The 24,663-nt window shown below is 44.3% G+C and overlaps 1 protein-coding gene across 1 annotated transcript in view; it reads left to right on the forward strand.

Annotated features, from left to right (window-relative positions):
• Nucleotides 1-22,248, forward strand: part of LOC126235478 (uncharacterized) — a 33,344-nt gene extending 11,096 nt beyond the window's left edge. Inside the window, exon 2 of the mRNA XM_049944198.1 lies at nt 22,008-22,248. Coding sequence (XP_049800155.1) covers nt 22,008-22,248 — 241 coding nt within the window. The remainder of the gene's footprint in view (nt 1-22,007) is intronic.
• Nucleotides 22,249-24,663: the final 2,415 nt, after the last annotated feature.

Genomic DNA, 24,663 nt, shown 5'->3' on the forward strand with positions numbered 1-24,663 from the left:
CTAACAGCGGTTTGTACAGCTCTTCCTGCCTAGAGCGCTTATAGGCGTTACAAGAGAATGAGCGCCGTCTAACGCGCAGTTTGAAGTATACAGGGTGTTACAAAAAGGTACGGCCAAACTTTCAGGAAACATTCCTCACACACAAAGAAAGAAAATATGTTATGTGGACATGAGTCCGGAAACGCTTAAATTCCATGTTAGAGCTCATTTTAGTTTCGTCAGTATGTACTGTACTTCCTCGATTCACCGCCAGTTGGCCCAATTGAAGGAAGGTAATGTTGACTTCGGTGCTTGTGTTGACATGCGACTCATTGCTTTACAGTACTAGCATCAAGCACATCAGTACGTAGCATCAACAGGTTAGTGTTCATCACGAACGTCGTTTTGCAGACAGTGCAATGTTTGCAAATACGGAGTTGGCAGATGCCCATTTGAGGTATGGATTAGCACGGGGCAATAGCCGTGGCGCGGTACGTTTGTATCGAGACAGATTTCCAGAACGAGGTGTCCCGACAGGAAGACGTTCGAAGCAATTGATCGGCGTCTTAGGGAGCACGGAACATTCCAGCCTATTACTCGCGACTGGGGATGACCTAGAACAACGAGGACACCTGCAATGGACGAGGCAATTCTTCGTGCAGTTGACGATAACCCTAATGTCAGCGTCAGAGACGGTGCTGCTGTACAAGGTAACGTTGACCACGTCACTGTATGGAGAGTGCTACGGGAGAACCAGTTGTTTCCGTACCATGTACAGCATGTGCAGGCACTATCAGCAGCTGATTGGCCTCCACGGGTACACTTCTGCGAATGGTTCATCCAACAATGTGTCAATCCTCATTTCAGTGCAAATGTTCTCTTTACGGATGAGGCTTCATTGCAACGTGATCAAATTTTAAATTTTTACAATCAACATGTGTGGGCTGACTAGAATCCGCACGCAATTGTGCAATCACGTCATCAACACAGATTTTATGTGAACGTTTGGGCAGGCATTGTTGGTGATGTCTTGATTGGGCCCCATGTTCTTCCACCTACGCTCAATGGAGCACGTTATCATGATTTCATACGGGATACTCTACCTGTTCTGCTAGAACATGTGCCTTTACAAGTACGACACAACATGTGGTTCATGCACGATGGAGCTCCTGCACATTTCAGTCGAAGTGTTCGTACGCTCCTCAACGACAGATTCGGTGACCGATGGATTGGCAGAGGCGGAGCAATTCCATGGCCTCCACGCTCTCCTGACCTCAACCCTCTTGACTTTCATTTATGGGGGCATTTGAAAGCTCTTGTCTACGCAACCCCGGTACCAAATGTAGAGACTCTTCGTGCTCGTATTGTGGACGACTGTGATACAATACGCCGTTCTCCAGGGCTGCATCAGCGCATCAGGGATTCCATGCGACGGAGGGTGGATGCATGTATCCTCGCTAATGGAGGAAATTTTGAACATTTCCTGTAACAAAGTGTGTTGCTGTGTGTTTCCATTCCATGATTAACGTGATTTGAAGAGAAGTAATAAAATGAGCTCTAACATGGAAAGTAAGCGTTTCCGGACACATGTCCACATAACATATTTTCTTTCTTTGTATGTGAGGAATGTTTCCTGAAAGTTTGGCCGTACCTTTTTGTAACACCCTGTATACAAGCGAATACTAAGCATTTAAACCACACGAAATATGCCTCAGATCTTTAATTAATTCATTAAATTCTACATTTAAATCTACATCTACATGGCTAATCTGCAAATCACACTCAAGTGCCTGGCAGAGGATTCATTGAGCCACCTTTACAATAATTCTCTTATCATTCCACGCTCGAACAGCACGTAAAAGAAACGAACACCTATATGTTTCCGTCCGAGCTCTGATGTCTCTAAGAAGGTCGGCGTCAAAAAGTAGTTTCGCATTCCGAGAATAAAGTTTGTGATTGAAATTTCACGAGAAGATACCGCCGCAACGAGAAACGCCTTTGTTTTAATGAACTTCGTGACACTCTCTCCCCTATTCCTCGATAATACGAAACGTGCAGACCTTCTTTGACCTTTCTCGATGTACGTCGTTAATCTTATTTGATAAGGATCCCACACCGCGCAGCAGTACTCCAAAAGAGGACGGACAAGCGTAGTGTAGGCAGTCTCTTTAGTAGATCTGTTGCATCTTCTTAGTGTTCTGCCAATAAAACGCAGTCTTTGGTTTGCCTTCCTAACATTTTCTATGTGTTCTTTCCAATTTAAATTGTTCGTAATTGAATTCCTAGATATTCAGTTGAATTTACAGCTCTTAGATTTGATTGGTTTATCGCGTAGCCGGGTTCCTTTTACAATTCATGTGGATGACCTCACACTTTTTATTATTTAGGATCAACTGCCAATTTCAGCACCACATAGACACCTTATCTAAATCGTTTTGCAATTGCTTTTGATCTTCTAATGTCTTTGCTAGCCGATAAACGACAGCATCATCTGCAAACAACCTAAGACGGCTGCTAAGATTGTCTCCTAAATCGTTTATATAGATAAGAAACTTTTAGTTCGTATCAATAGCTAAACTGTTGTACAGTTAGTTTTTGCACAAATGAATGGCAGAGGAAAGAAAACTGAGGCAGTGTATGATGTTACATTACGGACAACTTCCATCAATCGGGATATTAATATGTTGACATGAAATATTTTGTAACTATTACTGTAACCCACTTCTTATGATAATTTTTCAATAAGGTACAATTTACTAACAATGAAACAGTTTCTAATGTATTCCCTGTACTCGTCACAAAAATGCGGCATGTCTATAGGATGATGAAAACGAACTTTTTTCTTCCACTAGACACACCTGTTGAGATAAAAATTAAAGTATCCAGGCATTTCATAGTAATTACTGCTTTTATTTAGACAAAACTGAGATGGAGTAAGAAATGGTAGCGGCCATTGTTCTGCATACCCTCCTGCATATCAAGCATCAATTGGAAATTTGTGGTAAGGTCTTATGGGAGCAAACTGCTGAGGTCATCGGCCCCTAAGTCTACACACTACTTCATGTAACATAAACTAACTTATGGTATGAACAACACACACACACTCACATACCCATGCCCGAGGGAGGACTCGAACTTCTGACGGGGGAGCCGTACGGACCGTGACAAGACGCCTGAGACCGCGCGGATACCGCGCGCGGGATATCAGGCATGCTTGATCCAGTTCGTAAAATATGATGATGCAAACTATCAACGAACAAATGGCAGAAGTTTAACAATACCGTTCCGCTGAAAAACCTGAAATGACAAAGAGCTGTCGGAAATTATATTGTCTGACTATTTACTGAAAAATGCTTTACACTGTCGAAAATTTTCTTTGCGAGACGCTGACTCACACTATTGTTACCTGGTGGAATCCAAATTATATTAACAGTCTTTTCGTCGTCCTCCTAAAGACAGAGAGGTGTTGTTACGTCCAGGCCAAGAGTCCAAAGAATTATTTTCTGCAACTGGTAAGAAGACGTTACATATGCAATATTGAAACTTTTTGTCTCCCATTTTTCCATATTTTTCTATATCAATTACAAGGTTTTTGCAACTAGACGTTAATACTTTTTTTAATATTTGGCCGTAATTTGTTTTCGGGTTCCTGAAGAGAAACATAAACTGTGGAAACAGTAATCCGCTGATACGTAATCCAGTGATATGGTTGTATACGAATGTGTCATAACATATCGATTACAAAGCGACTCCGTGTTTTTTTGCATGAAATGGTAAAGTGCAGTTTGCACGCAGCTCTTGCACGAAACCTAACTGACTATCTTTATACACAGCATTTTAGGAGATAACAAGAAGGTTCGTTTTGACGTCAGCTGCGAGTTTATCTATAGAATTACATATTTATGACATCTCCTCTACACTTTTCCTTAACATAAACTTCCTAATTTTGTGTCTTTCTTTTTCCGTATAATTTCCTGAATCTGTTTAACTTGGTCGAAGAAGCCTATCGAAGGAAATTAAAATTCACTTTACAAATTACGATCGTGTTGTGAAATGTTATCTGTTTACCAGTGTCTCTCAACCAAGACAATACACCTGCCATGTTGCATGTGCGCTGTCTGTTACAGCTATAGTAGGCGTATACATTTCTCAAAAATGGTTCAAATGGCTCTGAACACTATGGGACTCAACTGCTGAGGTCATAAGTCCCCTAGAACTTAGAACTACTTAAACCTAACTAACCTAAGGACAACACACACATCCATGCCCGAGGCAGGATTCGAACCTGCGACCGTAGCGGTCGCGCGGTTCCAGACTGTAGCGCCAGAACCGCTCGGCCACCAGCGGCCGGCCGTATACATTTCTCCAGCCGCCTATGGAGCTACGATTTTGGCAGTTTTCAACATTTAAAAAAATTATTGCAGTGTGTTTTGGCAGCTAAAATTCTGACAGTGTTTCTTTCGGTGCATTCTTCCTGTATAAAAAAATTCGGTGTAGGTTTAGAAATATCTGACTGGGCCATTCCCTTGTTGGTAGTGTGCAATAAGTACAGAATTTGGGTCGAAGGAGAAGCGTGCTTGGATAGCTGAAGCAGTTAAGGTGACCACGCACATGAAGTGGGAAATCTGGGGGCACAAATACCAGTCTGGCACAAATTTTGAACTTGCGCCACTGAATTATTTCAATTCCAAACTGCAGCTGAAGCCAGTACCTTCTCTAAATGTTGATATTTATGGTCGCTGTAGCAATAAACAGTGGTATCTTTTCTGTCGGATGCGTCCGACAAAACAGGCGCCACACGTATACAATAAATCGAGGTTTTGTCTCCCAAACTGGAATATAGTACAAATATAATAACACATAAAGGTTTTGATTGTCCTGTCAATTCTGCTGGTGTTGCAATATAAAACATCGAGAGTATAGGCGATTTTTTTCACATTCGCTACAGGCTTACAAAGTAGTTGATGGTCACTATGTTTCACACCTAACTATTGGTTCACTATCTGCAAATGTTTCATATGCTGACATTAGGGCAAAACTCAGCTTGACTGGAGACCTGTTCACCATCCTAGTCGGCAATAGGTGGAGTGCAACACGCATTTTTTTAAATTTTTTAATGTGTCGGACCTCCTACCTAAAATGATGGAGAGAGTACAGAAATGATACCTTAGTGGATGGCTCGGCCTTTGCTTTTTATTAAGTGGTCAGCCATTCACATATAACATAAATTTTTTAGCATTTTTATTCAGCTGATTCTCGTTTCGTGAAGTTGCATCTAAAGTCAGGACCATTAGAGTTTTCTTCTGCTACAGAGGTGTTTATATGCGAACCACTGTGGAAACAATGAGCTGGGTATTTTAAGTGTCATAGTTCAGTGTGTCATAAGGACGGTTTCCCGACGACTGATGGATTTAATAATTACTAACTGATCAATTGAAACTTCCTGGCAGATTAAAACTGTGTAGATTTAGTAAAGTCAATGTGGCTATGTAGTTGAGGTCCCTAAATCAAAACTATCCTGGTAGTCTAAACATCCAAGATCGCAACACTAGAAACAATACTTGAAGCTATAAATGCTAAATTTATCTATTGGCCACTTATCTGTGAACGTTGTTACAATTTATGGTCATCCCGTCCAATAATCTGGCTGTATGGTGAAAGCAATGTCAGGGATATTGCACTCCACAAAACTGGTGGAACGCTGCTGTTACGAATTCCGTGGGCAGGTTTGTTGTTCTCTGCCGACACTGCTTCAGCACTGGCCACAGCAGCGTCACCTACCGGATGATCAAAAAGTCAGTATAAATTTGAAGACTGAATAAATCACGGAAGAATGTAGATAGAGAGGTACAAATTGACACACATGCTTGGAATGACATGGGGTTTTATTAGAACCAAAGAAATACAAAAGTTCAAAAAGGTCCGACAGATGACGCTTCATCTGATCCGAATAGCAATAATTAGCATAACAAAGTAAGACAAAGCAAAGATGATGTTCTTTACAGGAAATGCTCAATATGTCCACCATCATTCCTCAGCAATAGCTGTAGTCGAGGAATAATGTTGTGAACAGCACTGTAAAGCATGTCCGGAGTTATGGTGAGGCATTGGCGTCGGACGTTGTCTTTCAGCATCCCTAGAGGTGTCGGTCGATCACGATACATTTGCGACTTCAGGTAACCCCAAAGCCAATAATCGCACGGACTGAGGTCTGGGGACTTGGGAGGCCAAGCATGACGAAAGTGGCGGCTGAGCACACGATCATCACCAAACCACGCGCGCAAGATATCTTTCACGCGTCTAGCAATATGGGGTGGAGCGCCATCCTACATCAACATCGTAAGTTCCAGCAGGTGTTTATCAGCCAGGCTGGGGATTATGCGATTCTGTAACATATTGGCGTACCCCTCACCCGTCACGGTAGCAGTTACAAAACCAGAATCACGCATTTCCTCGAAGAAAAAAGGCCCGATAACGGTAGATGTGGTAAATCCAACCCATACCGTGACTTTCTCGTCGTGCAATGGAGTTTCCACGACAGTTCTAGGACTTTCGGTAGCCCAAATTCTGCAGTTGTGGGCGTTGACAGACCTCCGGAGCGTGAAATGAGCTTCGTCGGTCCACAACACGTTACTCAACCAATCGTCATCTTCCGCCATCTTTTGAAACGCTCACACCGCAAATGCCCTCCGCTTCACTAAATCGACAGGTAGCAGTTCATGATGCCGATGGATTTTGTACAGGTAGCATCGGAGGGTACTCCTAAGTGCCAACAAAACAGTAGTGTATGGAATGCCGGGGCGACGTGCGATTGCACGAGCGCTGACTTCCCCGTGCATAGACGAACCCGCTACAGTCTCCATTTCTTCCTGAACTGTCTCAGCAGCATTACGCCTTGTGCTCTGTCGGCCACTACGGGGTCTATCGTCTAAACAACCTGTGGCTTCGAACTTCGAAATCATTCTCGCCACAGCTGCATTTGTCAATGGACGTTTACCCGTCCCAATCCCCTTCCTATGGCGATGGGATTGTAACGCTGCAGTAGCACATTCCCCATTCTTTCTGATAATACAGCTTCACTAAAAGCGCCTTTTCATGTAACGTCAACATGCTGCGACTGCTGGCGCATCTGATTCTCTCTCTCTTTTTTTTTCCTTTATTGTAATTTTAATCACCTATACAGGCGGGCTGGCAGCAGCATAGTACGCTGCTCTTCAGCCTTAAGTGGAACAATAACATGACATAGAGGCGATACAAACAATACAAAAAACGGCGGGCAAAAAATGGAGATACAAAAAACAATAAACAAGAAGCCGTTCACGTTGGACGATAAAAACACTAAAACTTGTTGACACGGCGCACAAAACACAGAGAAAGGCGACAGCACATGTGAACAGTTGAGTTGTAACTGCACGAAACACAAAACGAAGCACACACACTAGACACTTGATGGCGATGATCTCCGGCGCGCGAATGTTCACTATGCGTGTGCGAGTCCGGGGACCTGCCAAGAGAGGAGGAGGAGGAAGGGGAGTGGGAGAGGGGAGAGCAGAGATGCCACGGGCAGAGGAGAAAAGGGGGGAGGGAGGAAGGGGGAGGGGAAGCCCGGGGGAAGAGGGGAGGAGGGAGGTGACGGGGAAAAAGGAAAGAGAAGGGAAGGGAAGGGAAGGGAAGAGAAGGGAGGGAGGGTGCCTAAAGGTAAGGACACAGGAAGTGGGGGGGGCAGGGTCAAAGTTGATAGGAGGGGTAGATGGAGGGGAGGAGGACATCATCAGGGAGGGGGAGCTGGCGGAAGCCACCTTGGGAGAGGGTAAGGAGGGTGGAGAGATGGAGACCAGGTGGGACGTGGGCATACAGGCGCGGCAGCGGGCGGGGGTGGGAGAGGATCGGGGAGACGAGCGGGTGAGGAGGGTCGAGTTTACGGGAGGTGTACAGGATCCGTATCCTTTCAAGGAAAAGCAGGAGGTGGGAGAAGGGGATGAGATCATACAGGATCCGCGTGGGGGAGGGGAGACGGATGCGATAGGCGAGGCGGAGAGCATGGCGTTCAAGGATTTGGAGGGATGTATAAAAGGGAGGGGGGGCGGAGATCCAAGCCGGATGGGCATAACAAAGGATAGGGCGGATGAGGGATTTATAGGTGTGGAGGATGGTGGAGGGGTCCAGACCCCACGTACGGCCAGAGAGGAGCTTGAGGAGATTGAGTCGGGAGCGTGCCTTGGCTTGGATTGTCCGGAGGTGGGGAGTCCAGGAGAGGCGACGGTCGAGGGTGACGCCAAGGTACTTAAGGGTGGGAGTGAGGGCGATAGGACGGCCATAGATGGTGATGTAGAAATCAAGGAGGCGGAAGGAAGGGGTGGTTTTGCCTACAATGATCGCCTGGGTTTTGGAGGGATTGACCTTGAGCAACCACTGGTTGTACCAAGCGGTGAACCGGTCAAGATGGGATTGGAGAAGGTGTTGGGATTCTCTCTCTCATTACAGCTCCTTTCATACACGATTATCATGCGCAGTCACTGACGTTTTGCTGTCCAGCGCCATCTGTCGGACATTTTGTGAACTTTTTTTTTTGGTTCTAATAAAACCCCATGTCATTCATTCCAAGCATGTGTGTCAATTTTCACCTCTCTGTCTACATTATTACGTGGTTTATGAAGTTTTCAAATTTATACTGACTTTTTGATCACCCGATACTTGTGTAAGGTCTTGTCCAGCTATGGAGACAGTTAGGGCACAAGACTGAGGAGCAGGTTCAGAAATGTGAGCCGCACAGCTGCCTTTACTCATGTGCAGTCGACGAGAGGCTACGAAGTTAGCTTTCTGTCCAGGGTGGCGGCTAGACACCGCAACGCCTTCACCCATGGTACAGCCATGATCCGAACGCTCGCTGGCGTTGAGGCATTGTGGAGAGGCCTGGAATTTAATACAGTACACTGGCGCAAGGTCTGGTGATCATTAACTTGCACCGTTAGTATTTCTTCGTCCAAAAGGTCCGTTTACAGATGGATTCGTTGGTGGATAAGTCCTGGTAAAGCTGATAGTGTAGTGGACCACCAGCAGTTGGCACATGGTTATGGAGCCTACAGTGACACGCCGTAGTAAAAAACAAAGCTGAGGAAGAGGCATATGGCAGTGTTGGCTGCACGATGCTGAGGGTTGGCTTCAGCTGCCTATTCGGAAAAGGTTTTTGGTTTCATCACACAATGGTCCCTTTCCCTGTAGTGTATGAGAAATTTGTCTTAAGTGTATCTATTGATGGTAGATGACTCGTTTTAGCAAACGGCGCGCGGGCTGTCTACCGCGTTTTACTTTTTATCAAATGGATCTGAGCACCATGGGACTTAATATCTGAGGTCATCAGTACCCTAGATTTAGAACTACTTAAACCTAACTGCCCGAGGCAGGATTCGAACCTGCGACCGTAGCAGCAGCGCGGTTCCGGACTGAAGCGACTAGAACCGCTCGGCCACAGCGGCTGGCCTTACTTTTTATCCATCACAGCGATATGTCGAAGGACATTTAATCTTTAGTTCAGAACCTCCGTTTCTCTAGGCGTATTTTATAGACCTTTCTCCATGCCCCTGTTTTTAGCTGTCTTCTTTTCCCTCCATTGGGATTAACATGTAATCGTCTTTAACTCCTCTCTTTATCTTCGTGTTCTACAGTTCTGACATGGGCGCGTAGGACTCTAGTTCTTTTTGTGCCCTAAAACAAAACAATACAAACTGTAATGGGTATGTGTATACAGGGTGGTCCCGAATTCATGGTACAAACTTTAATGGTAGGTGCAGGACATTGTAACAAGGATATATTGTATAGGAATGTATAGTCCCAGGTGACGCGGTGAGGCGTAAACAGGGGAAATAACGGCCGAAAGGAAAACGAAAGATTTTATTGAAATCGTTGTTGACAAGTGTCATGGTTACAGTAAGTGTTCAAAATTGCGTCCACCATGAGCGATACATGCTTGACAGCGTCGGTGCAGCGATTGGCGTACACGTTCAAAGATGCCTGGTATTTCACGCACACCTGCAGCAGCTACAGATATGCGAGCAACGAGATCCTCATCTGAGTCAACTGGAGTCTCATAAACAAGGCTCTTAAGATGTCCCCATAAAAAGTAATCGAGGCAAGAGAAATCAGGAGATCGGGGTGGCCAAGGGACTGGTCCACCACGCCCAATCCATCTAGCACCAAACGTGGCATTCAGGTAATTCCGTACAGCAGTGCTGAAGTGTGCTGGCGCTCCATCGTGCTGAAACCACATGCGGTTACGAATGGCGAGCGGAACATCTTGCAGCAGTTCTGGTAACAAAAAAAATGGCTCTGAGCACTATGGGACTTAACATCTATGGTCATCAGTCCCCTAGAACTTAGAACTACTTAAACCTAACTAACCTAAGGACAGCACACAACACCCAGCCATCACGAGGCAGAGAAAATCCCTGACCCCGCCGGGAATCGAACCCGGGAACCCGGGCGTGGGAAGCGAGAACGCTACCGCACGAGTTCTGGTAACACTTCTTGCAGAAAAATAAGATAGCTTTCGCCACAGAGTCGCGTGGGTAGTAAGTATGGCCCAATCAAAAAGTCGTTCACAATACCAGCCCACACATTAATACCGAAACGTTGTTGATACGCATGTGGACGCGTTGCATGTGGATTATCTGTTGCCCACACATGGGAATTGTGCGCATTAAAGACACCCTCGCGTGAAAATGTCGCTTCATCTGTAAATAGCACATGACCTACGAAATCCGGCTGCAACGCACATTGCTGCAACAACCACTGGCAGAAGTTCACGCGAAGAGGATAATCTGCCGGATTCAATGCTTGTACTTTTTGAAAATGGAAGGGGTGTAAGCGATTTTCATTTAACACTCTGCATACAGTCTGATGACTCACATGTACGTCACGCGCAACAGTTCTTGTGCTTGACTCGGGTCTATCAGCCACTATGTTCAAGATGCGTTCTTCCAGTCTTGGAGTGCGTACAGCTCTTAATCGACCAGCGTCATGTCTGTTGACGTCGAACGTACCTGTTTCACAAAGTTGACGATGTAACCGTTGAAAAATTCTATGATCCGGCATTCGTCGATTAGGATACTCCGCGCGATACATTCGTAACGCAGCTCTGGCGTTACCATTTGCACGGCCGTACATGTAATGCATGTCTGCTTTTTCTGCATACGTAAAGTCACCCATCGTCTACGGCAGCACAATTGTGAATGGCGCTTGTCCCTACTGCGATACATCATGTTCATCTACTGCCCTCTACCGGCAGTGACACCAACCGATCACTCCATTTCTCTTTCCCCTGTTTACGCCTCACCGCGTCACCTGCGACTATACATTCCTATACAATAAATCCTTGTTACAATGTCCTGTACCTACCATTAAAGTTTGTACCATGAATTCGGGACCACCCTGTAGTACGATGTAGTGTCATGATAGGGAAAGAAACGGATGAAACCTGATGCCGCCATATAACCCATTCGTTCTGAAATGCATCAGTGGGGGGCCAACCGAGCTAAACGTTCCCGTGCAATGAATGGATCGTCATCGACAATGTCACAAGCGCCGGCCGGTGTGGCCGTGCGGCTCTAGGCGCTTGTCTGGAACCGCGTGACCACTACGGTCGCAGGTTCGAATCCTGCCTCGGGCATAGATGTCTGTGAAGTCCTTAGGTTAGTTAGGTTTAAGTAGTTCTAAGTTCTAGGGGACTGATGACCACAGATGTTAAGTCCCATAGTGCTCAGAGCCATTTGACCCAATGTCACAAGCCCTCATTCTGTAGGACACTGTGAAGAGATATTCAGTTTAATCCAGGACATCGGTGCGAAGTCTAGATAATTGACACAACCGCTTTAGCTCTCATTGCCAACGTAATGCTGGCAGTGAGAATACGGACGAACTCATTGGTGGATGATTCCCAATAAAGAAAGCGACTAATGTTGTGGACCACAACCAGCATGCGCTTATGAAGACTACAGCGACACACCAAAAAAAAAGAAAAAAAGAAAGAGGCTATGAAATCGTCGGCTGGCAGACAACGAGGAGTAGCCCGAGCAGCCTATTCGGAACATATTTTCTGTCTCATCAATAGCATCTTTTCTTGCGGAGTGTGAGAATTGTATCTTAAATGTATCTTATGAGTGTAGGTAACTGTAATGGCCTTCTGTGTGTAGTATGGTGTCATGTTTGTGTCATATGACGACGAGGGAAAGACAAAGGAGTAACCTGGTGGCAACAACTCCTCTAGTCTAGCACTCAGGAGGCCATTAGGTTTAACGTTGTCTTCCGACGAGAGGAGCGCCATCAACAGTATCACTTACCTTAACTCCATGAGACACTGTAGAAGGGTTTTCAGTTTAATCCACGAGCTTGGCAAAATGTTTGGGTTGTTGTTGTTGTTGTGGTCTTCAGTCCTGAGACTGGTTTGATGCAGCTCTTCATGCTACTTTATCCTGTGCAAGCTGCTTCATCTGCCAGTACGTACTGCAGCCTACATCCCTCTGAATCTGCTTAGTGTAGTCATCTCTTGGTCTCCCTCTACGACTTGCACCCTCCACGATGCCCTCCAATACTAAATTGGTGATCCCTTGCTGCTTCAGAACATGTCCTACCAGGCGATCCCTTCTTCTAGTCAAGTTGTGCCACAAACTCCCCTTCTCCCCAATTCTATTCAATACCTCGTCATTAGTTATGTGATCTACCCATCTAATCTTCAGCATTCTTCTGTAGCACCACATTTCGAAAGCTTCTATTCTCTTCTTGTCCAAACTACTTATCGTCCATGTTTCACTTCCTTACATGACTGTACACCATATAAATACTTTCAGAAACGACTTCCTGACACTTAAATCTATACTCGATGTTAACAAATTTCTCTTCCTCAGAAACGCTTTCCTTGCCATTGCCAGTCTAGATTTGCTATCCTCTCTACTTTGACCATCATCAGTTATTTTGCTCCCCAAATCTCAAACTCCTTTACTACTTTAACCATACAGTAAAGCTGCATGACCTCGGGAAAAATTACGACTGTAGTTTCCCCTTGCTTTCAGCCGTTCGCAGTACCAGCACAGCAAGGCTGTTTTGGTTAATGTTACAAGGCCAGATCAGTCAATCATCCAGACTGTTGCCCCTGCAGCTATGTTTGGGCATCAAGAGCGATATAAAGCCTACCTTCCTCTACTCCCTTTGCAGACCTGATGTTATGGTGGAAACCTCTGCCATCGCCATGAGTAGCGCCCGCTATCCCCGAGTCGAACTCCTCTGTGCAGGAGTGAGTTAGTGACCTCGGCTATTGACGTGGGCCATGCTACGGTAAAACGTTGTTGGGGACTCTGCCTTGCTGTGGAACTTGGAGTTAAAGAGTACAGTGCACAACACATTAAAAGTATCACTTTTTCGAAACTCCGTAATTATCTCCCACTGCAATGTAGAAGCCTGAAATTTGGCTCAAAGTACCTACAACATTCCTCTGTAATGATCCAAAAGTATGTCGCCCTGTGACGTCACCATCGGGCTCGGACGTTGTAGACCAGCAACCCTACTGACCGTGATCGCACCCCTTTGGAGTACAGTACGACCACAATTTTTGCCCTAGTGTGCAAGAAGCAACCACGAGGGATCATTCAGAGCAATTCAACAAAATGTGAATAGTATTCAAAATGGCAAAGGGTTCCCCTAATACCCACCAGTTTGGCAACACGTTCACTGCCACCTGCTCACCTTTGTTGAGCACTTGTAAAAATTTACCTGCAGAGAAAGACCCTGTGACGAGAGCCCCAGGCTCCTGCAGGTAGGCTACACTGCTGCTCTTGGGCCTGCTAGTACGCATGCGGATTCGGAGGGCTGTCAAGGGATTTCCTCGGCCACCCGCCTGATTTCAACGCTGGAAGTCGCGGTTTTAATATTAATCGCAGAGGTGTCAAAAGAAGGGGTGAAATGTGGGTAAGAAGGGGTGCGACGACCTTCCTATCGTGCGACACGTCCGTGGTGGCACTGGGCAAAATTTGGTGAAAAAATGTTCAAATGTGTGTGAAATCTTATGGGACTTAACTGCTAAGGTCATCAGTCCCTAAGCTTACACACTGCTTAACCTAAATTATCCTAAGAACAACCACACACATACCCATGTCCGAGGGAGGACTCGAACCTTCGCCGGGACCAGCCGCACAGTCCACGACTGCAGCGCCCTAGACCGCACGGCTAATCCTGCGCGGCAAAATTTGGTGAAATTTGGAGGCAGTGTGATATCATTAACCCACCTTACACCTGAGACAAATTTCTGACCTCTGGTCTTTTTCTCCGCATGCATCGATACAATGCTGTCTGAAGCGTCGCTGAGCTCGAGGGTGACGTCGCAGGGCGCCACACTCTTGCACAGTTATAGAGGAAGATTGTAGGCACCTTTCACCAAAATATAGAACTTTTGTGTCGCAATGGAAGACAATTACTGCGTCTCGAAAAGTGATCCTTTAATAGTATTATTCTGTTGCGCAATCTACACTTAAAAAACGCGCGCACGAGAGAGAGAGAGAGAGAGAGAGAGAGAAAAGAAGAAGACGCACTATCACGGTGTAAGTGTATATTTGTATTTTTATAATTATGTATTTTATGATTTTGGTTGGGGTGCCTTTAAATATTGTGGGCTAGCATGAGACTTGTATTTAACTTATACCGCGATAATACTCGTACGGACATCGGCTGCCCCGAAGTACGTACGATATAATATTTTTTAAACACAGCGCGCTACTCACCGCCTTCTAATAAATAGTTTGCGTGAGCGCTGCTATTTAGAAAAGAAAATTGCGTATTCTTACGCAAACTGTAAATATTAATATGAGTCTCACGGGCTACTGGTTATTTATGTACCAAATTACATAAAGATTAACTGACATATTGCGTAATGTAATGATTTTCAATATTTCTTTTTCATTATTTGCGAAGCAAAACTGGAGAGGATCTCGTCTGCCGTTAGGCGGACAAAATGAAACATACTGAACTCACTCAGTATTCTAAATATTAATAAACGAAATCTATTTTGACTCTTTTTAACTATGAAATTAATGAAAGATCAAAATTGAGAAGTCTCTCGCATTTACATTTAATATTATGACATGATATTTTAATTAAATAATACAGTCAGCGTAATGGCCGACTAAATCCTGCTAGGGGAGATGAGCTCCCTGTACTGCGAAGTTCTGTTAAAACTTTGTTAATTATAATTAATGGTTGCGATCATGAGAGGTGACAACTAAGTCAATAATACACACTTTCTGATAACAATTTCGATTATATTTTTTGAAAATACAGATAAAACTTACGTTAATTATCAGACAGCACTACAATGGCGGCCTACCGCTAGACGAAACAAAACAGGAGAGTTGGTTCAATCAAAGCATTTTCTCTGATCTTTATGTCCTATGTTACACAGAGATTATACCAAAAAAACTGTTTTGTTAATTACATCGATATTTGTGTTTTGATAATAATAACGTACGTTCTTTACTATTTGTTATACATCGCGCACACGTACACAGTCTTGAAATAATTTATAATTCACATGTATCATAACAAAAACTTCCTTTCCTTTCTCCAAATGTCAATTTTGTGACGTACCGTCACAGCACCATGAAGACACTATCCGAATGGAACGGAAATCGGTAGATGTGATGTAAATGCACAGACAAACAAATGATTACAGTTTCACAAAAATTGGATGATTGATTCAAGAGAGAGAGCTTCACAAATTGAGCAAGTCAACAATGCGTTATGTAGGCAGTTATTCGTCTCGACATTGATTCACAGAGAACCTGGATGTCATCCTGAGAGATAAGGTGCCAAATTCTGTCCAATTGTCGCGTTAGATAGTCAAAATCACGAGCTGGTTCGAGGGACGTCCCCATAATGCTCCTGGTATGAAAAGAAATGGCGCCTCAGATCATCACACTTGGTTACCCGGTCGTATGGCAGATGACAGTCAGGTTGATATCTCACTGCTGTCCAGGGTATCTCCAGACACGTCTTCGCTGGTGATTGGGGCTCAGTTCAAAGCAGAACTCATCACTGAAAACAATTCAACTCCAATCAAGATTCCAGGCCGAAGAGAGTGAGGAGATGCCCTGGGCAGTCGTGGGATACTGCCCCGACTATCGCCTGCCATACTGCCCGACACCAGGATTGATGGTCTCGGCTGCTTATTTTCTTTCATAGTAGGATCCCTTTGCTTGTCGTCCAAGGCACCCTTACAGCACAGCGTTACTTCGACGGTATTCTACGCTTCCTTTTGTTGCCATTTATTAGAAGCCATCCTCGGCTTACATTTCAGTAACGTAATGCCGGGTCGCACAAGGCTAAAGTTTCTACTGCATGTCTTCGTGTTTGTCAAACGCTATCTCTGCCCAGCAAGGTCACCGATCTCTCCTCAATCGAGAACGTTCGGAGCATTATGGGCACGGCTCTCCAACCAGCTCTGGATTTTGACTATCTACGTCTACATCTACATCTACATTTATACTCCGCAAGCCACCCAACGGTGTGTGGCGGAGGGCACTTTACGTGCCACTGTAATTACCTCCCTTTCCTGTTCCAGTCGCGTATGGTTCGCGGGAAGAACGACTGCCAGAAAGCCTCCGTGCGCGCTCTAATCTCTCTAATTTTACATTCATGATCTCCTCGGGAGGTATAAGTAGGGGGAAGCAATATATTAGATACCTCATCCAGAAACGCACCCTCTCGAAACCTGGACAGCAAGCTACACCGCGACGCACAGCGCCTCTCTTGCAGAGTCTGCCACTTGAGTTTGCTAAACATCTCCGTAACGCTATCACGCTTACCAAATAACCCTGTGACGAAACGCGCCGCTCTTCTTTGGATCTTCACTATCTCCTCTGTCAACCCGACCTGGTACGGATCCCACACTGATGAGCAATACTCGAGTATAGGTCGAACGAGTGTTTTGTAAGCCACCTCCTTTGTTGATGGACTACACTTTCTAAGGACTCTCCCAATGAATCTCAACCTGGCACCCGCCCTACCAACAATTAATTTTATGTGATCATTCCACTTCAAATCGTTCCGTACGCATACTCCCAGATATTTTACAGAAGTAACTGCTACCAGTGTTTGTTCCGCTATCATATAATCATACAATAAAGGATCCTTCTTTCAATGTATTCGCAATACATTACATTTGTTTATGTTAAGGGTCAGTTGCCACTCCCCGCACCAAGTGCCTATCCGCTGCAGATCTTCCTGCATTTTGCTGCAATTTTCTAATGCTGCAACTTCTCTGTATACTACAGCATCATCCGCGAAAAGCCGCATGGAACTTCCGATACTATCTACTAGGTCATTTATATATATTGTGAAAAGCAATGGTTCCAAAGCACTCCCCTGTGGCACGCCAAAGGTTATTTTAACGTCTGTAGACGTCTCTCCATTGAGAACAACATGCTGTGTTCTGTTTGCTAAAAACTCTTCAATCCAGCCACACAGCTGGTCTGATATTCCGTAGGCTCTTACTTTGTTTATCAGGCGACAGTGCGGAACTGTATCGAACGCCTTCCGGAAGTCAAGGAAAATGGTATCTACCTGGGAGCCTGTATCTAATATTTTCTGGGTCTCATGAACAAATAAAGCGAGTTGGGTCTCACACGATCACTGTTTCCGGAATCCGTGTTGATTCCTACAGAGTAGATTCTGGGTTTCCAGAAATGACATGATACGCGAGCATAAAACATGTTCTAAAATTCTACAACAGATCGGTGTCAGAGATATAGGCCTATAGTTTTGCGCATCTAACGCGACAATTGGACAGAATTTGGCATGATGTGCCTCGGGAAGACATCAAGCATCTGTCAGCAAACGCCAAGAAGAAGAACTGCTTGCAAAAGGGCCAGAAGTGGACCAACGCGTTATTGACTTGCTCAGTTTGTGAAACGCTTTCTCTTGAATAAATCATCCATTTTTTGTGAAATTGCGGTCATTTATTTGCCTGTACGTGTACGTCACATCTACGATATCCGTCCCATTCAGAAAATTCCTTCGTGGTGCGTGGGTTTTTTGTATTACAGTGTATTTGGACTATCGCTATCTCGCGTAATATTAGTATCTGTTTCGGTAGCTTAAATAAACTTACAGGTATATTCGATAATCTAACCATGCAGGCTCATAAAACCCATACAATTTGTGTAAAAATTTCTTATATCGTCCCCGAGCAGCGACCACCTGATATTTCAAAGAATATCTTACGCGCCACGGCGCAGAATACGATTTGTTCATAAATTGTATGGATAGAGATATTTTGTGTTTCTTATTTTTTGACAGCTGAAGAATTGTAATCCTCTTCTGTTACCACAGCCCTGATATATTTTTTAAAGACGGCGGACGCGTATATGGCGTGGTCCGCAATCACTAATTAGTTATTATAAAATATTACTATTGTGCAGTGCTATGTAGGAATTTGTGTGTGCAGCTAAGATGAAATGTCGAAAATGCTAAAGGACTTAATTTAAAGAAACAGCCAGCAAGATATAAAATTGAAATGTACGGAGTCTATTGTCAGCAATACTGACTAAGGAAATTAAATTGGTTATTGTGCTCGCAGATGCAGTAGTGCCTGCTTATTACTTAGAGTATTTCTGTGCTATGCATCTCCTATTAATGGCAACAGGAATAACGGTGTTTTTATAGTTTTCATACAGCTACCAGGGACCGACTGCATGTCGGCAAACTCGTATTTAAAGTAGAAGGCGCATTGTCGTTTACCTTGTTTGTGATTTAAATTCTATTTCTTTTAACGTGTGGTGTAGTATAGCAAAGAAAATTTCCAGCTCTGTCTGGTCCCTTAGGTATCTCTGTTCGTAGTTGCTATGTCTCATATCCGGTCGTGATCGAACATGATCACGACACAAATAAAGTGGCAATGCGAACTCTGTTCTTACTCTTGAGAACGCTACGCCTCCTGCAAACGACTATTTCAGGTGACATATAAACTATCACATACAGTACATAAGTTTCTGAAAAGTCTTTGCTCTTCCCGCCAAGGAGTGGAGCAAAACTCACAACAGATTTCTGAATCTTCACAAGAGAATAATAATTTAATCAAAACATAAATATTAAAAAAAAACACCACAACGTGTACGTCACAACTACGATATCCGTCCCATTCAGAAAATTCCTTCGTGGTGCGTGGGTTTTTTTGTATTACAGTGTATTTGGACTATCACTATCTCGCTAATGGCTTTCGTCTTTGGATAGTTTGGCTTGCAACTTCCCTCCTGAAGTAGCTCGCCTCCATGGCTACGTTTGTAGTAATGTTGAATGTTATTGCGGCTTCCTGATAGTCAACGACAATCAACATACCAATCAGTGTTAATGGATTCGCGGGCCCGTTGTAAGGGAATTATATAAAAATTGTTTTGAGTATATAGACACTAGTTCAACTACCAGAGATTAATGCGTAAAGCATTTGCTGAACAAAAGGAGCTTTACGCTGTTCGTTTTGAGGCGCGAGATTAGCCGAGCGGTTTAGGGCGCTGCAGTCATGGGCTGTGCGGCTGATCCCGGCGGAGGTTCGAGTCCTCCCTCGGGCATGGGTGTGTGTGTTTGTCCTTAGGATAATTTAGGTTAAGTAGTGAGTAAGCTTAGGGACTGATGACCTTAGCAGTTAAGTCCCGTAAGATTTCACACATTTGAACATTTTTTGAGCTCTTCGTTTATTAGTTTTAGAATAAGTTACCTTTCGCTGTTATCCTGTCCTAGTGTTACGACGTGTTGTGCCTTTTCTTACTGATAAAATTGGGTTAAATAATGAAAGTGATTTTGAAGCAGAGCGATTTCGTCTTTTGTGATACCATTGGTCCCAGCTCCTGAAATTCTGGATAATTATTACTATTATTTTAATTTTATGGAGAGAATATAGATGGAGGCGACGATCTTCACGGCGACGCTGCTCAACAATAGAGGTACGTGAATGTATTCATCTTTTTCCTTTCGTGGCCGCTACCGTCAATTTCAATATATTTGCCGTGACATTCAGAACCTGCAGTCTTTCTTTTCATTTAATTTCGAAGTCCATGCATTTACGTTCGAAGATGAATAAATGCATCTAACTGTAATTCTTTTTATTCAGGCCACGGGGGTATAATTATACTCAAAATGTACACTCCTGGAAATGGAAAAAAGAACACATTGACACCGGTGTGTCAGACCCACCATACTTGCTCCGGACACTGCGAGAGGGCTGTACAAGCAATGATCACACGCACGGCACAGCGGACACACCAGGAACCGCGGTGTTGGCCGTCGAATGGCGCTAGCTGCGCAGCATTTGTGCACCGCCGCCGTCAGTGTCAGCCAGTTTGCCGTGGCATACGGAGCTCCATCGCAGTCTTTAACACTGGTAGCATGCCGCGACAGCGTGAACGTGAACCGTATGTGCAGTTGACGGACTTTGAGCGAGGGCGTATAGTGGGCATGCGGGAGGCCGGGTGGACGTACCGCCGAATTGCTCAACACGTGGGGCGTGAGGTCTCCACAGTACATCGATGTTGTCGCCAGTGGTCGGCGGAAGGTGCACGTGCCCGTCGACCTGGGACCGGACCGCAGCGACGCACGGATGCACGCCAAGACCGTAGGATCCTACGCAGTGCCGTAGGGGACCGCACCGCCACTTCCCAGCAAATTAGGGACACTGTTGCTCCTGGGGTATCGGCGAGGACCATTCGCAACCGTCTCCATGAAGCTGGGCTACGGTCCCGCACACCGTTAGGTCGTCTTCCGCTCACGCCCCAACATCGTGCAGCCCGCCTGCAGTGGTGTCGCGACAGTCGTGAATGGAGGGACGAATGGAGACGTGTCGTCTTCAGCGATGAGAGTCGCTTCTGCCTTGGTGCCAATGATGGTCGTATGCGTGTTTGGCGCCGTGCAGGTGAGCGCCACAATCAGGACTGCATACGACCGAGGCACACAGGGCCAACACCCGGCATCATGGTGTGGGGAGCAATCTCCTACACTGGCCGTACCACACTGGTAATCGTCGAGGGGACACTGAATAGTGCACGGTACATCCAAACCGTCATCGAACCCATCGTTCTACCATTCCTAGACCGGCAAGGGAACTTGCTGTTCCAACAGGACAATGCACGTCCGCATGTATCCCGTGCCACCCAACGTGCTCTAGAAGGTGTAAGTCAACTACCCTGGCCAGCAAGATCTCCGGATCTGTCCCCCATTGAGCATGTTTGGGACTGGATGAAGCGTCGTCTCACGCGGTCTGCACGTCCAGCACGAACGCTGGTCCAACTGAGGCGCCAGGTGGAAATGGCATGGCAAGCCGTTCCACAGGACTACATCCAGCATCTCTACGATCGTCTCCATGGGAGAATAGCAGCCTGCATTGCTGCGAAAGGTGGATATACACTGTACTAGTGCCGACATTGTGCATGCTCTGTTGCCTGTGTCTATGTGCCTGTGGTTCTGTCAGTGTGATCATGTGATGTATCTGACCCCAGGAATGTGTCAATAAAGTTTCCCCTTCCTGGGACAATGAATTCACGGTGTTCTTATTTCAATTTCCAGGAGTGTATGTGCCTCTATCCCGTTCGTATGTTCGCATACATTTGAGTGTGTACAAGCGTAACTATATTTCCTACATAGTACTAACGCTTTTTTTTTTTTTTTGACCACTCATTCGCGAGTGTACGTGCCCTCTTATTTGATGTAGTCAGTCGGTCATATTCTTTAGTAACATTATTTGTAATATTCAGTGTCTTAGTTTCCACAATTGGTCTTAACCTGTGTCGCAACAGCGCTTCACGCGAAATATTTATTACGCGACATCCACAATAACTTTTGTTTCAAAATTTCGACGACCGACTGAATAAAGATTTTTCTAACAACAACAGTAGCAAAACATAATAATATAAGAGGACGCGTTACACCGTGTACTGTTTTTCTGAAGCCACAGTTTACGGGTGTAACGGAGGAGATACTGAACCTGCTGATGTTGTTTTCAGCGACGCAGTATGCCGGCAGCGTTACCATTTCATGAAGCAGCAGCACCGGAAGCAGTTCTGCAAGGAGGTGCGCAGGATGGAGATGCTGCAGTCGACGGCGCTGGACGGCGTGCGGCTGCACATGGTCTTCTGCAACTGCTTCTCGTACCCAGAGCCCAAGAAGGTGGTCAGCCCGCTCACCTCCAAGGAGCGCCTGCGCCTCGAGGACATCATGAAGCAGCGCAAGGGCTTCTTCTGCTAGCAAACTGCGTTTCCGGCCGACACCGAAATCTACTGTCATCCACAATTAAAAGGAGAATGTCACTAGAGTAAATAAAACTCAGTATCAGAAGCAAAAATAAAAGTGAGTCTCACGTAATGGCCATTTCTCGCAGCATCTACGAGAGGCCTTCAATAAGTAATGCAACACATTCTTTTCTAGGACAATTTCGGTTCAAAAAGACTGAATTTGTTGTGGGACATCGTGGAATATTCCCACTTCAGTCCCTAAAGTTTCGTGAAGTTACGCTAGGTGGCGGCGTCATACGTAGCTTTCAAAATGGCATATGTAAAGGAGGTGCGCTCCAACGAGAGAGCTGTCACTGAGTTTCTTCTGCTGGAAAACCAGAGCATCGCAGATATTCGTATGAGCTTGCAGAATGTCTACGGACACCTGGAAGAGAACAAAAGCACGGTGAGATGTCGGGCGAGGCGCCTGTCATCATCGTATAATAATATTAATAATTGATAATAATTAAATAATCAATCAAAAGGAAATCTACTAAATGAAAAACAAAATGAACCTAAATATTTCACACCCACATACACATCACTTTCTTATATCTGTAATGAAAATTTTTTTTTTTTTCGAAACTGCACTCGATATTATCAACTACGTAAAAAAAGGTCACTTCACTCCTTAGTTAATACTGTTCTTTTTTTTACCTTTTTTTATTGTTTGAAGTGAAGGTCGGTAGACTCGTGGCGTGCTGTAAAACGTTTACTTTGGGTTTCTATAATCACAGGGAAATTACTAACTGTCTTCGCGGCCCGCGAGAAAATTCAGAATAGTTTAATTTCGTGGGTATCGCGTTGGCAACGTAAGAAAAAATGTAGTAAAGCAAAATCTGTAACATTTATACATTGGGGATTGATGATCGTTACTATGAAATGAAAGCAGAAATGCCAAATTAAGCAATTATTATTTAAGGGGCTCCGGAACGCCCTATACTTGCAATGTTAAAATTACGCTTATAAATTACATCTTTCCTCACAAAGTATTTGAGGTAGGAAGTTGAACTTTTTACAGATTATTTATTGGAATAAGGGCTACAACTTAACACAGAGATTTTACAAAATTTTAGTTCAGTTATTAAAGATGATTTTTTTTCAATTGTAATGAAAATTCACAACATTTTTTTGCAATTTTTTATTTATATATTCAAAAATATACAGTTTTTTGGAAAAAGGCCGTGTTAAATTATGCAGAAGGTACTGTGTAACATTTACTGAAAGTTTGAAACAAATATGTTTGGAAGATCCTTAGAAAACATGTAATTAGTATGAGAAAATAAAAGTTTTGGGAATCGAGCAACAAAGATTGGATTAACTTTTTAGTACATTCCAGGTCCATAGGATGGATTATCTTCATCCTCTGCAAACTCCTCCTCCAGCTTCCTCTTGTTCCTCCTCCTGTTTACTCTTGCTTGTATTTCTAGACTCTTTACAGCCCTGTCTGCAGCCCGAAGGCGTCCTTGTCTAAAGCAAGCATCGCTCGTACCATGTTAGAACCTATCTTCATTCCCATATTTCTAAATACCTTGCACCTTACAATGTTGCCATCATTGAAAGTCGCAACAGCATCATACACATCAAAGTGAAGTGTTTCTATTCCAACAAATACAGTCTTGGGGATTCTCGACCATATAACACTATTTACACTTTCATTGGGGTTTTGAGTTTTTCCGTGAATACACTTTTTCAACAGTTCAGGTGCTGCTAAGTCTCTGAAAACAAGGTTAGCCACAACACATACTTTACCTCACATCACTAAAATGTACCTGATGAACACGGACGTTAATAATAACACCATTTGACAGCAGTTTAACAGCGCGACAGTGGGTCACGCCCATGTAGAACACATTTCAAAAAAAATTTAAAAATAGTTGTAGTCTTCGGAATTGAATAAATTATATATCTATTAAAAGGTAATAGTCTGCAGATTCAGAAAACGCAAAAAAGTAAAAATTGAACTTTTCATGATTTTGAGCCTTTTCGGAGCCCCTTAACTAAAGAAGCTTTTTATACATACACCTGACATCTCGTGCATTGATCTCACAGTTTTGAACATAACAAAGGATTTTTTGCCGTATTCCGGCGAAATACGTAGAAATTACAATAATCTTAGCCCGAATTCGGAGCGAAAGAAAAAAGTATTTATAGAAAAGTTATATCAGTAATCGCAATTGGCGATAATAATGGCACAATTAAACAAATTCCTAACTGGAATAGAATTTCAGTTCATTTGAACAAAATGGAAGAAAATAAGAGTCTGATAACGTAAGATGCTGTCGGAAAGGCGCGCGACTAAAGAAGAAGAGGGGAACAGAGAGAAAAAGACGAACGCGCATTCTTATATAGAACAAAATACAGATGATAATGTTACGCCGCTCTCATT

Source organism: Schistocerca nitens, chromosome 2 (assembly GCF_023898315.1).
Source record: "Schistocerca nitens isolate TAMUIC-IGC-003100 chromosome 2, iqSchNite1.1, whole genome shotgun sequence".
NCBI classification, from domain to species: domain Eukaryota; kingdom Metazoa; phylum Arthropoda; class Insecta; order Orthoptera; family Acrididae; genus Schistocerca; species Schistocerca nitens.